Source organism: Myotis lucifugus, unplaced genomic scaffold (assembly GCF_000147115.1).
Source record: "Myotis lucifugus unplaced genomic scaffold, Myoluc2.0 scaffold_221, whole genome shotgun sequence".
Classification (NCBI taxonomy): domain Eukaryota; kingdom Metazoa; phylum Chordata; class Mammalia; order Chiroptera; family Vespertilionidae; genus Myotis; species Myotis lucifugus.
Window position 1 is genome coordinate 253,422 of NW_005871269.1, and position 14,066 is coordinate 267,487.

Here is a 14,066-nt window from a genome sequence, read left to right on the forward strand (position 1 = left end):
CTTAGAAACTAAACAATGAGCTTTAGAACAGATTAGACAAAATTGAGGAGAAAATCAGAAACTAGAAGGCAGTTATGAAGAAATGACCACAGTGAGGGACACAGATTTAAAAGAAAAAGATGAGGAGTTAAAAAACATAGGTTGAGATGGTATTTCTAATCAGAATTCTAGATCACAAGAAGAGTGAGGTAGAGGCAAAATTGGTGAAAGATACTAATCCTCAAATTCGAAAAGTCTAATGAATCACAAACAGGGGATAAATAAGTGAGAAAAAACACAACTTTCCTGCCATAAGGAAAATTATGAACACCGAAAACAAAGAAGACATCTTAAAAGCGGTCAAAGAGAAAAGACAGATTTCTTACAGAGGCGCAATTTTTACACCAACAGCAGTCTTTTGAACAGCAAAATTGGAATTCAGTGATATATTATTTTCAAAATGGGCTGAAAAGTAATTTTCTACCCATCAAAACTGTCTTTTAAGAACAAAAATAAAATACATCTCTAAGCAATAAAATCAGGAGCATTCACCTTAACAGATTCGTGCTAAAAAAATTTATAAAGAATGTTAAGTCGGCAGAGGAAAAAAATTCATAGGAGAATAGTCTGACATGAGAAAAGGAATGAGGAGGGAAAGCTAGTAAAAATGTGGGTAAATCTAAAAACATTGATGGCATAGAGACAATGTCTAATTTGTAGGTTTAAAAGTGAAGATTAGACCTCAATAAAACTACTATAAAATATCAAGATAGAACTTAAATCATGCACTTCAAATCTTATATAACGGGGGAGAGGTGATTGGATTAAAATGTTCTAAGATCTTAGGCTGTTTAGCAGGAGTATAAAGATATTTACCTTATATTATATTGAACTAAATATACATGTTAAAACTCAGGGTAAACACTAAAAAAATAGAAATAGGGTATATAAATTCCAAACTATTAATGGGAAAAAAAGATACAGAAAAAACTCAATCTAAAACAAAAGGCAAGGAAAAATTATAAAATGAAACAGAAAGATCAAAACAAATACAAAGTATAAAATACCATGTAGAAAATAATCTAAATGTAATAGTAATCACAGTAATGTAAATAAACTAAACTTTGCAGTTAAAAGAGAAGGATTATGAAACGGAATTAAACAAAATGCCAGTATAGTCTGTTCAGTTGAGACTTACCTAAAACAAAAGGTTGATAGTAAAAGAATGAAAACCAAAAACCAATCAAATCCAATCCACACTATAGATGTACTTGCCTCCTCAATAGCCAGAGAGCAGCTTAACATAACAACCTTATTAAAGTTAAAATACAAATTATCTGATTCTACCAAAAAAAAAAAGGAAAGTAAAGAAAGGGAGGTTAAAGAGGAGAAGGGAGATAAAGGGACAAAGGAGAGAAGAAGAGGAGGAAGGGAGAAAGGGAGGTCAGGGGGTAATGTCTCCCCTGAACACTGTCAGGAAGATTCACAAAGTTGAGGTAGTCTCTTGCTGAAGAAACCAGAGTAGCCAGGGTAACACCAGAGTAGCAAGGGGGGCAGTGTACTGAAGTCCACTGGGCTTTGTGTGTCCCTCAAAATGCCTTGTTCATTCTTTGAATCACATGCAGTAACTGAAGGGCTTACTTTTACTATAAGTAGGGGAAAATGGTGCCACTCGGACCCCTAGATAAGCACAGTAGATTCATAGGCATCTAGTCTGTTAAGAATTTTAATGCCCGCATTTTCTTTTGAGAAGGACAGCTTCCAAGTTTGTGAAGTAATACTATCTTTTTACCTATTATAAGGATGATCTTCCTTCCGTTCCTTGGAATCTGTACAATTATTTTACTAATTTGTTTACTAGGCTTGGAGGGGAAGCAAAGGTTGAGTTTTATAATATACTAGTGGCCTGGTGCACAAAATTCATACTGGGGGGAGGGGGGGTGGTGTCCCTCAGCCAGGCCTGCATCCTCTCCAATCTGGGACCCCTCCGGGGATGTCTGACTACCGGTTTAGGCCCAATCGTTGTGGGCCTAAACATGCCTCTTGCAATCCGGGACCGCTGGCTCCTAACTGCTCACCTGCCTGCCGGCCTGCTCACCCCCAACTGCCACCCCCGCCAGCCTTCTCGCCCCCAACTGCCCCCCCTTGCTGGCCTGATCGCCCCCAACTGCCCCCCCTGCCAGCCTGCTCTCCCCCATCTGCCCCCCTGCCAGCCTGATCACCCCCATATGCCCCCCCTTGCTGGCCTGCTCGCCCCCAACTGTCCCCCCTACCGGCCTGATCGCCCCCAACTGCCAGCCTGCTCTCCCCCAACTGCCCCCCCCGCCGGCCTGCTTGCCCCCAACTGGCCCCCCACTGCCAGCCTGCTCACCCCCAACTGCCCTCCCCTCCTGGCCTGATCACCCCTAACCACCTCTGCCTCAGCCCCACCACCATGGCTTTGTCCGGAAGGACGTCCAGAAGGTCTCCCAGTCTAATTAGCATATTACCCTTTCATTAGTATTGATTCTGTGCCTTAAGCAAACTCGGGACTATACATTTGTATTCATAATATTATTTATGGTTTTTAAGAAATACTTCCCTGTAAGAGAAATATTTATAACATTTCATTTCTGATTTTCCCATGAACATTAATAACAATTTGAATTGCAAAAATTCTGCTTACAAACAACTTTTCAGGAACACACAATCTGAATAAAGCAAGGCACACCTAAATTGCTAAGTAGCCTGTTCCTAGACTATCAGCTTTAAGCATCTTTATTTAGACCATTCCCTTCATTACAACTGGGTTGACTTGCTGTCAGATTACAGTGCCAAGTCTAAGAAGTTAAACACCATGGACAGCTGCTTTCTAGGCCAATGACAGCCTAGCACCACAGCAGATCAACAGACCTCAGCAGCTGGCCCGGCACAGTGAACTGCTTCTAAAGCCCTGGAACTCACCTGCGTCGCATCCTTCAGGACTCAAACTTACTCCTAACCAGCTGTGGAGAGGTTTTTAGATGAGAATCTCAACCATTTATAAATAAAAACACCCTTAAAACAAAAATCTCTGCTTAGCATAGATCTTTCTAAACCCCAGTTAATGGCCTACTTATTTCAAGAAAAATTCTACACAATAAAATTTTGGGATACCAAAGGCATTTGGAGGTCTCCTTGGAGTTTATGATAATAAGTGGCCTGCATATATATATATATATATATATATATATATATATATGTATATATATATATGTGTATATGTGTATATATGTGTATATATGTATATATATGTATATATTATAATAGGACAAACAGTATTTGCCTCTAAACAATGGCCTGCTTAACTCAGTGATTCACTGGGGTGAATGCCAACCTTCCAGAAATGTTTTGAAATTCTCAAATTTGAAATAATGTATTCTGATTCTCTTTCCATTTAAGAACAAAAGATCAAAGGAAGAGAACGAACATTTACTGAACAACACACATTTGCCAAGGACTATGGTAGCTGCTGAACAGTCTTCGTTTATTAATTTTCCAAACTTTATCAAGTCGGTATTATTATTTTCATTAGGAGGCTCAGAGAGTTTATGCGACTTCTCTGAGATCACAGGGCTTATTACACACATGGGGGTACCCCCCCTTTTTTTCCACGAAGTCAAAGCCTAGGTAGGGTACCTTTACCATGTTGTGACACCACACAGCTTTTTAAAAAGGACAATATTATCACTAAAATAAATAATTACCAATAAAAACCACACAGGGTGGAGCAATTGAGATGATAAACTATGACTTTAACTATGAAAAATACGGCCGTTCACATTTTTCCATGCTTCATGGTGCCCTATACCTACTTCACCAATAATGGAACCAAATTAAGACTTTCAACTTGTCTATGAAGCAAGTCATTCCAAAGATATTTCACTGACTAGAGTCCAGCAGAGCTGATGATTTTTTAGCCAGAACCTTTAATGATTTGTACAAGAATATATAAAATGTTTCCTCTACTTCTCCAAATTCCTATGCCCCACAATTATGCAATAAGATAATACAGTGGCTTTGCATGAATTAGCATTTTGCTTCCTAAATTTACATACAGCACATTCCTCTTTATGAAGGCTCCACTGAGGGCTGGATTTTGGCTTAGGCTCTTCCTTTTGAGTGTTCTGATGATGCTAGAACAGCCGTGGGCAAACTACGGCCCGCGGGCCGGATCTGGCCCGTTTGAAATGAATAAAACTAAAAAAAAAAAAAAGACCGTACCCTTCTATGTAATGATGTTTACTTTGAATTTATATTAGTTCACACAAACACTTCATCCATGCTTTTGTTCTGGCCCTCCGGTCCAGTTTAAGAACCCATTGTGGCCCTCGAGTCAAAAAGTTTGCCCACCCCTGTGCTAGAAGCACTGACTTCTGTGGGAAAGGTGGGGTGCACGGCCAGAAATCAATCTTGCACCTCAGAGGATTGTATGGCCACACCCAAGGACTCATCTGCCTGTGGGACACCTTATGTTTAGGGTCTCGGGAGCAAAATCTCTGTAAGATTCTGAAATCAGATGCTTGATAAAGACTAACTGCTGAGAACAAAATTTTTCAGCAATAATTCATTCAAAAGTGAAACTGACAAGGCAAAATTTTACTGAAGGAAATCGCACACCATTATGCACCGTTTCACCTAAAACTGTATAACTGTGTTCTAGCATTTTGATTCACCCAGCAAACATTTTGCTTACCGAACAAGGCATAACTATGTTAAAAATTATGATTCCATTATATTAATAGTTCAACTTAGTTTTTGAATACCAAAAGAAATAACACTAATTAAAAGGAATAAATTAAAGGCATTTGGTGCTAAAAGGAAAATAACACATGAACACACTTGGGGGAAAATCAGAAACAGGAGTAATAGTCATAAATATAATCTTCTTCCTATTTTAATTAGCTAAATCTGCAATCTCCAAATTAAAATATGCACACTATTAAGCATAGCGCAAAATTATGGAACTGAGTAACAACTATTAAGGAATGTGAGCCTAAGTTTCTGACTTTTAAATGACCATAAAAATGACATGACAGTCATCTAATACAGAAGGTAAAAATCCTGCTAGAGCTACTTTAATGAATGGCTTCTGACTGACTAAACACTGTCTATAAACGGTATTTAAAAAGTTATTCCCAAATGCATGAGATCAGCATTCCACCCCAATCAGAATATAAAACCCCCTGCAATCTTCAATACACTATTGCATTGCCCTACAAATTCCTTTTACATGAATGTTGCCAACATAACCTTTAGCCAAGTCTGTATCTAAATTAATGAAGTTCCACTATGGCAGTGGTTCTCAACCTTCTGGCCCTTTAAAACAGTTCCTCATGTTGTGACCCCCAACCATAAAATTATTTTCGTTGCTACTTCATAACTGTAATTTTGCTACTGTTATGAATCCTAATGTAAATATCTGATATGCAGGATGATCTTAGGCGACCCCTGTGAAAGGGTCGTTCGACCGCCAAAGGGGTCGCGACCCACAGGTTGAGAACCGCTGCACTATGGGGTAACAGGGGAAAAAAAATGGTGAGTTCTCAAAAAGACATTTTGCCCTTGATGTGCCCAGGATATTTATGACACCAAATCATTTCCTTGCCTCTAAAATATATGCTTTTCCTTCAGTACTCTAGTTGCCATAAACACGTAAGACTATTAATGCAAACCACTCAAACTAGCAATCAGAGTCAAGGAGAGGGCTTGAGAGGTCATCGTTTTGGCTATAAAGTTAGAGTAGGGAAAGGGGCTTTAGTAATGACCCTGTTCTACGCCCATAAGGATATGTACTCATGTATCACACCGGAATGCTTATTTGCATGTATATTGCGAAGTGATTATTTTTACTGCAGTTTCTAACAAACAACCATACACTGAGTGAAATATTAAAAAATACAGTTCTCTTTTGCATATAATAAATAGAAATATTACTGGTATGTTTTTCTGCACTCTGCTCCCATTTCATGGCTGCTACAAAAAAAAAAAAAGATAGAAAGAAATGGATAGGTCATCGAACTTGACCATAAAGGAGTTATACTAAATTGATATAATTTTTTTTCTTTTCATGCTGAACAAAATATCTCACCCTCCACTCAACATCTGTTTTTTTGCACACATGAGAATTTCCCCAGATGCTAGTATGAAGTCTGCATATGTATTTTGGTTTTCTGTTTAAAATCACATTCAGAGACAACATCCCAATGCGAGGATTTACATTTTTGCAGATCAATTTCTTCTAAGCTCTTTACCAATTTGCTCACCAGCTAAGTGGTAGGATGGCCACTATTGTCATTAAAAACCCCTCAAAGTCTACTATAAAAATATTTGGGGGCATGTTTATCATGGTGTGCGAAATGTGCCCTCGAGCTACATCGTCAGACAGCAGGGCCTGCCAGTGACTCTCTGTAATGGATCCCAATCAGTCCCTGACCAAGTGATCCGGAGCATTTCTGTGTAGATCAAGAATAGCCATGACCCACTCTAATGACCAGTCCTGCTAGTTGCTAGGCTGTTGACTTAAAGAGATAGCTTTGGCCCTAACCGGTTTGGCTCAGTGGATAGAGCGTCGGCCTGTGGACTGAAGGGTCCCAGGTTTGATTCCGGTCAAGGGCATGTACCTTGGTTGCGGGCACATCCCCAGTAGGGAGTGTGCAGGAGGCAGCTGATCGATGTTTCTCTCTCATCGATGTTCCTAACTCTCTATTCCTCTCCCTTCCTCTATTCCTCTCCCTTCCTTTTAATAATTTTTTATTATTAAAAAATCAATAAAATATATTTTTTTAAAAAGAGATAGCTTTGGTGACACAAATGTTCTTTCTTAATTACCATTAACTTCCCCATGAACATTAAATTGTTCACAGAATCATTATACCTACTTGCAGAAAATAAGAGACAGATCATTTTGTTTACTGAGTCTGCTCTGGGGTACTTATGTAACCTATATTTATGTAAGTGTTTTACTCTGAAGCCAGCAGCTTGAGAACTTAGTAAAGATTCACAAGAACATTTCCACATAATTTTTCTCACTGCCATGTTAGTCTGGCTAGCGGAGAACTGTAGAAAGCAACCCATTATCCACTGCAGCCCCAAACACCATCACATTAAAAAATGGCAGATCTCAAAAACATCATAATTCAGAACATTCGACAAACAGCCCCCACCACCAACCTTTGCTTGGGCCTCTGGTGCTGCCACCTTGACGACTTTATTGCAGCTTATCATTTGCTTCACCCATCTTTCTACCTGGACGTTGAATTTCATGAAGATCACATAGACAAAGTAAGCTGTTAAGAGAAGCAAGCTTTCCCACCACATGATGATGTTGTCCAGGAAAAACAGGATCAGCATGATCAAGTCAATGATGTAGAAGGACACATCCCGAAAGAGTGGCCACCATGTCAGGTTCAAGATTTCTCTGGAGAACAGAGCACACATGCCAATAACAAAGAGGATATTGAACACCGCCGAGCCCACGATCGTGCCTATGCCGACATTGCTGTGAGCAATAAACACCCCGATGAGGGACGTGAAAAGTTCTGGGGCCGAGCCCCCAGCAGCCATAAAGGTGGCTCCGGCAACATCATCAGAGATGGCCAGCTTTTCAGTGATGACAGTCAAAGAAGGAACAAAGAACTCATCGCAGACAATGGCTAAGGCGATGAACATGTAGATCATGCCAATGACGTGGAGAAGGATGGCGCCTTTTCTTCGCTCCTCGAGGGAAAAGATGTCTCTTGGATAGTTTCCTTGCTCCTCCTCTGTGCTATTCTCAGATGTGCCTTCCTCAGAAAGAGGTGGCTGTGAAGTGTAATCCGGAATCTTGTCATTTAAATCTAAGAGAGTTCTCTGCCGGTAACTGGGTGCCACCCCGGGGCCCTTTGCACCACTGGCCTCTCCTGGGCTCTGTGTCTCTGTCTCAGAAAAGACACCAGTTGCAAATGGGACCGCGCTGATGGCTACCAGGCCCATGAAAAGGCCTAAGATTCGGATGAACTTCAGTTTTTTCCTGACAGTATAATGTTTCCTGCAGCCAGACGGTGACTTCTCTGGACACCGTTTCTCAGGGAAAGTGAGGGGGGTGCTCTGGTGCGGCTCCATCCCGGGTTTCCTGGTGGGCGTGGTGGTCTTCCAGTTGTAAACTCAACCAGACGGCTCTTTCATAATTTGCCTCACTTGAGAGTCAATGGTGCTTGCGCGGCACTTCCACAGTCAGGGGTTCTTATGCATCACAGGAAATACTTTCGACATTTATGCTTCAAAAAGTAAAAACAAGGATAAGGTCATCATAAATACGTCTTTTTTTACAAAACGAACTTTGTAGATTTAAGACCGTCCTATCCTATAGCTGTGTGAGTTACGTAACTCCTTTGTGCCTCAGTTGCCCCATTTCAAAAACGAGGACAGTGGCAGCACCTACCACCAAGGATTGCTTTGAGGATGAGTTAAAGCACATGAAGCACTGAGAACAGGATGTGGCACATAGTAGGCACTTACAACAATGTATATACAAACACAAGCATGTTGGTAAGTCCAATGTTAGGTATAGACTATGTAGATGTGTGTGAAGTATAAAAAATTTTCTAGATGAAAATCTGTCTGTTTATTCCACCCTAAATCACGTAACAACCTCCCAGTGCTACAAAGATACCACTGCTTTTAGAACTACCTATGTACTTGACAACCAGCAACTGTTTACTGTTTTCTGTTAGTCCAATTATGTAATTCCAGATGCAGGCACATCTTCTGATTTAACCTGTTTGGAAAAGGTTGAGTGTTGGTGGAGGGAGCAATCTTTTCCTGAACACATCAAGATCTCAGGATTTGATTTTTCATGAACAGCTTCTCCTCTATCCGATGCAGAAAGCTAGACCTTGAAAAATTTAAGTTTACAAAAGAATGTTCTAGCGACACGAACAAATGGTCTTCCCTCTACATCTAGACATTGTTGTCAGCTAAAGCTCATTTTAAAAACCAATCTCCAGTCATATTCGAAATAGACAACTTAGCAAATCAAACAACTCTTAACAAGAAGGCTATTTCAAGAGACCAAATGTGTACTTCATAAACAATATGCAAGCTGCAGCAATACCTCCAGCCACAAAACCTGCCCAAAATAGCCCCAATACCGACTCATCTAGTCAGTCAGACATCCATCCAAGCAGCTCTCATTCTCTAGCCCACAGAGGGGATGGGTAAAATATCCAGACCCCGCCGCTGATATTCTGAAGGTTCCTCTCTCTAACTTTCTTTAAAAACAGTCTCCCCTTCCTCCTCCGCACCCCCCCACCCCCACCCCAAATCCCCACATCAAAGATTTCACTTTAGGGACATTCGCAGAGATCATCTCAGGTGTCAAATAAGCTAATTATACACCCCGCCAGTTAAACACTGAGATTAGCTGGAGCTCAGGTTTGCAGAGCAAGAGCACAAGTCAAAACAGGCGGAGATGCTGCTTATTTCTGAGATAAACCAAGCCCGTCCCAGCTGTCTAGTCTATACTCTTAGCAGGAGCCATAGAGCGACTCACAGCTCTCCGGGGATCCTCGCAGACAGCGCTGAGCCGCCGGCAGAGACCAACTCAACTCCCAGGGTGCACTGTCGGCTCCAGCTGGAGTCGGGCTCGACCCGCAAACCCACAGCTCCGCTCCAGGAGAGCGGCCCCCGCCGGCGAAGTGTGCCCCCAGCCACGCCCCAACTTTGCCTCGTGTGGTCCCGAACTTTCCCTGGTGGGTTCATAGGAGAAGAAAACTAAAGGACAGGCTGTCCCATTAGCGAGCCGGGAGCTGAGCTGCAGCTCGGGGAGGCGCTTGGCCCACATCTCCCCGAATCGTTAGCGGTGGGTGGGGAAAGGGGAGCACCCCTCGGTGCGCTCCCCACCCCAAGCCGGAAGCTAGGGCGGTAGGTGGGAGCCGCGGAGGCTCGGGAGCCGCGCCGGGAGCGGAGAGAGTTGGCTAACTCCTGGCGGGGCCTGGGGCAGCCACGTCCACCGCGGAGCCACCTGTGAGGCTGCGGCGGCGCAGCAACGGGGTGCGCGCCACCGGGATTGGGGACAGCGACCAAGGACCGAGGCGGCCAGCAAACCAGGCGGCTGGCAGGGGCTCGGGCTCGGGCTCGGGCTCGGGCACTCACCGGGATCGCCAGGGAGACGCGCACACGGCGGGGGTCCAGGCGCGGTCTGCGTCCCGTCCAGCGCTGCTCCAGCCCTGCACCGGCCCTCCACCTCCCCGCTCCGAGGCCCGGGCTCGGGCTCGGGCTCCTGCTCGCACTCGCCGCCGCTGCCGCCGGCCGGGCTGGGTTCCGAGGGAGACTGAGCGCCGTGAGCCCCGCGCGCCGCCTCCGGTGCGGCCCGGCCCCTCCGGCCCCTCCCTCCCGGCTCTGCGCGGGGAGCGTGGCCGCGGCGCGCTCGGCTCCCGCGCGCTCGGCTCCACGCCTCCGGGGAGCAGAGGCGACGCCGGCAGCCGTCTCTTAGGAGATTTCTCCGCAGTGGGAACCGGGGTCAGGATCTGCGGGCGAGCAAGGACAGAGAGGAGAAATCGTCCAGATCGGGTCGCACCGGATTCCCCAAGCCTGAGAGTGCTGCCAACTTTGGTGTCATCTATGCCCGGCACCTCCTCCCCAGTTGTTTGCAAAAAGTGACCACAGTTACTATTTCTTTGGGAGGTGATGTCATGTGTAAAGGTGGAAAAGATGTTTGGGGGAAAGGCATGAAGGCCTACAAGGCCGTCTGCTCCTGGAGTCCCAGCTTCGCATGGTGGGAACACTGGAGGCTTATTTCATGGGTGATGAAGCTGAGATCTAAAATAGTGTCATCTTGAGTTACAGACAGGGCTCAGACGCTGGCATCTGGGCTCCCAGCTCAGGGCTCCTTCCTGTCCTGTCTGGAAAGCAAGAGCCTCTTGACCACGAGAAAATGAGTCAAGCTTGTCGGAGATTAGAGACAAGAAATGGGCCCAAGAGTGGGAGCACATGAAACAAGCCAGTTCATGAGGGACCCCCTTCTACCCACCTGTGACCACCACCAAAACTGCCAAGAGGCACCCACGAGAAACCCTGGGACTTGCCCCACTCTCCTTACCCTTCACCCTCCTACTGTTTTCCACTTAGAGGTGTTTTGTTTTGTTGTTTGTTTTTTAAAGGGCTTGGAGGGTGCCCCTGGTCTGGAACCACCCTGGCAAGCAAGAGTGGTTGGCTAGCGAAGACTTGACAGGAAGAAGGAACAGCTGAGCTAAAGCCAGCCCAGGCTTCTTTTTTTTATTGCCTTCCTGGGACTGGGGGGATGTGGATCACAGGAAGAAGGAACATACTTATGAATTTGAATACAGTTCTATACTCAGACCTCTATCTACATTTACTCTTGCTACATCAAAAAAAGCCTTAGAAATCTCTTTCTCCCATCAAAGTCAGGCACTTAAGACCATTGTCTTGCTAAGGACTTCAGTGTCCTCTTGGAAGTCATAAGCTGAAGTGTTTTTTTTTTATCTTTCATTTTTATTTTGGAAAATTTCAGACATACACAAATGTAAGAGAATAGTATAATGAACCTCCATGGGGCCACCACCCAGCCTGAACAATTATCAACTCATGTTTCATCTTTTTCTCATGCCATCATTTTAAAGCAAATCCCAGACACCAGATCATTTTATTTTAAAATAATTACAGAAAGCAAGGAAAGTATCAACCACTAGGATTGTGTCAAAAAGACTAAGGACCAATTCAAATAGGCCTTGCCCACTAGGCAAGGATGGGTCAATTTGAGCACGAAAATTTGATAATTACAATTGTTGCAAACACATCAAATAGGATTATATCTACAAGTTTAAAAGAATTCTAAAGGAACTCAATTGATTGGTTACTGTCGATGGGTAAGGGAATGAACTCATTATTTAAAATTTTTTTTTAAAAAAGAAACAATCATGCATTTATTCTGCCTTTTCTATACAAACTGAACCTCAGGGTGATCCATTAGGTTTTAACTTACATTGCCTTTGTCTTTGCTTGCCTGGTCTAACGATTCTAATCTTCCCTCCTGCAATGGGTGCCCCTGGCTACGTAGGGGTAGGGTGGGAAGGAGAGAAGCTATGTACAGTATACAGGTTCTGCTTAAAAGAAAAAGATTAGAATAGATTTTTGAAATATATTCCTATAACCATGTAATGTTCTCCTAGGATCTTTATAAATGTTAGCCAGCTACTTCCTCATGCAGCCCAGAAATAGCCAGAGTCCCACTGATGGGAAGGGAATAAGGCCCAGATGAGGTCCAGATGAAGAACTTATCAGTGTGCAGGTTGTATTGGTTAAGGTTTGTACTTGGCTGCGTATAATAGAAACTCATCCGTAGAATTTCAACCAAATGAGAGTTTGTCCCATGTAAAAAGAAGCCTGAAGGCAGACTTTCTAGGATTTGTATGATAGCTCAATGATGCCATCAAGAAACCCAAATCCTTTGATCGGCCTTCCTTAATGTATGGTTTTCCTCACAGCCACAAAGTGGTTGCCTCTTCCAGGCGTTACATCTGCATTACAGGCAGGAAGAAGGGAAGAATTGAGGGGTGAAAGGCAGAAGGCCTCCTTGCTAGCTTTGAGAACCAACGGGGCTCCCACCCATGAGACCCACAAGCGACCACAACCTGAGAAACAGCTCTCGAGGTGCTCACTTTGCACTCAGCCTCCTTAGGCCCAGCAGAAGCGCCCTTGGAGGCCCAGAGTTTGTGCAGAGTGGTCAGTCGCTTTGCTGGTCTTGGAGCTTTGCCCGAGGGGGGCAGGCATCTGACTGACAGGCATGTGGGGGCCTGCTGGAATGCTCTAAGGGACAGAAGCTGATTGGTGCCAGCTTTGGGCTCTCCCTTAGGCCTTGCTCTAGCCAAGGAGCACTATCTTTTTTTTAAAACTCGAGGTTCCTCCCCCTTCTTTCTTTTTTCCTCCCTTCCTCTCTCCTTCCCTCCACCCTCCCACACTACCTGTTTCCCTCCCTCCCTCCCTTCCTTTTTTTTCTTCCAGGTGCTTTTTCTGCACTCACTGTGGGCCTTGCTCCAGGTGGCGAGTCCCATTTCCACACTCTCCCTCTGCTGCTGCCCAGAGCCACTATCTCCCCAAGGCAGCTCTTACATGCCTCTGGTCCCTTAGTTTTTGCTTCTGGTGCCCCGCCCAGGGGATGTCCCTTGATCACCCCGGGGACTTTTGTTTGGGGACTTTTGTTTGGGGACTTTTGTTCGTAAGTCCCATGGTACTAAAATAGTCAGAGAGAGTTCCTGGCAGGTTAAATTTCAGGCAACCAACGGACAAGATGCAGTATTCAGTTCTTACTTTGTCAGTTTAACCATCTTTTTTTTTCTTTTTCTCATTCTCCCTCCACATTACTACCCTTGTGTTATCATCTCCAGCTTCTCTGTGACCAGTTTCTGCAGGCAGTCAGGACATATATGAAGGATTTGATATATGTCCCAACCTTGATTCTTGTTAATCACTAGAATCAACAGGAGATATATTTTTTAAAGATTTCCGAGAATGACCCTCTTTTTTCCCCCCTTACCATGAGTTCTTTGAGGGCAAGAATCAGGATCATGCATTTCCCAGCATGTAGCACCGTGCTTGTTCAACACATATCTGTGGAATGAATTAACGAGTTACTGGCAAATGCAGTTATTTAAAGGTTAGTGAGTTAATAGGAAGGTGCAGGTTATGCTGCAGTAACAAAGAGCTCAAAAGTCACAGTGGCATAAAGTAACAAAAGTTCTTGTTTCTCACTCACAATACCCATCCTTTGTGAATTTTACTGTGTCATCCTCACCCCTGACCCCAAGCTGCTCACTTATCTGCAACATTGCCAGTTGCTTTCTAGAGAGAAAAGATGCATGACAAATCTTTGACTTGCTTTTAAAGCTGCTCAAATTTCATTTGCTAAAGCAACTCACACAGCCATATTTATTTCAAGGAGGAAGGAAGTGCAGTTGTTGTATGCTTGGGAGAAGAATGAAAAGATTGGGGGGCGGGGGAGGGAAACTAACATGAACAGGGTACCTACCATGAACTAGAAGTTTTAACTTATCTCTCCAATCTCACTATTG

At 43.9% G+C, this 14,066-nt stretch overlaps 1 protein-coding gene across 1 annotated transcript in view; it reads right to left on the minus strand.

Moving 5' to 3' along the window:
• SLC24A2 (solute carrier family 24 member 2) overlaps positions 1–10,276 on the minus strand; it is a 217,701-nt gene extending 207,425 nt beyond the window's left edge. The window contains 2 exon segments of the mRNA XM_014463772.2: positions 7,171–8,255; positions 10,132–10,276. Coding sequence (XP_014319258.1) covers positions 7,171–8,100 — 930 coding nt within the window. The 5' untranslated portion in view covers positions 8,101–8,255; positions 10,132–10,276.
• Positions 10,277–14,066: the final 3,790 nt, after the last annotated feature.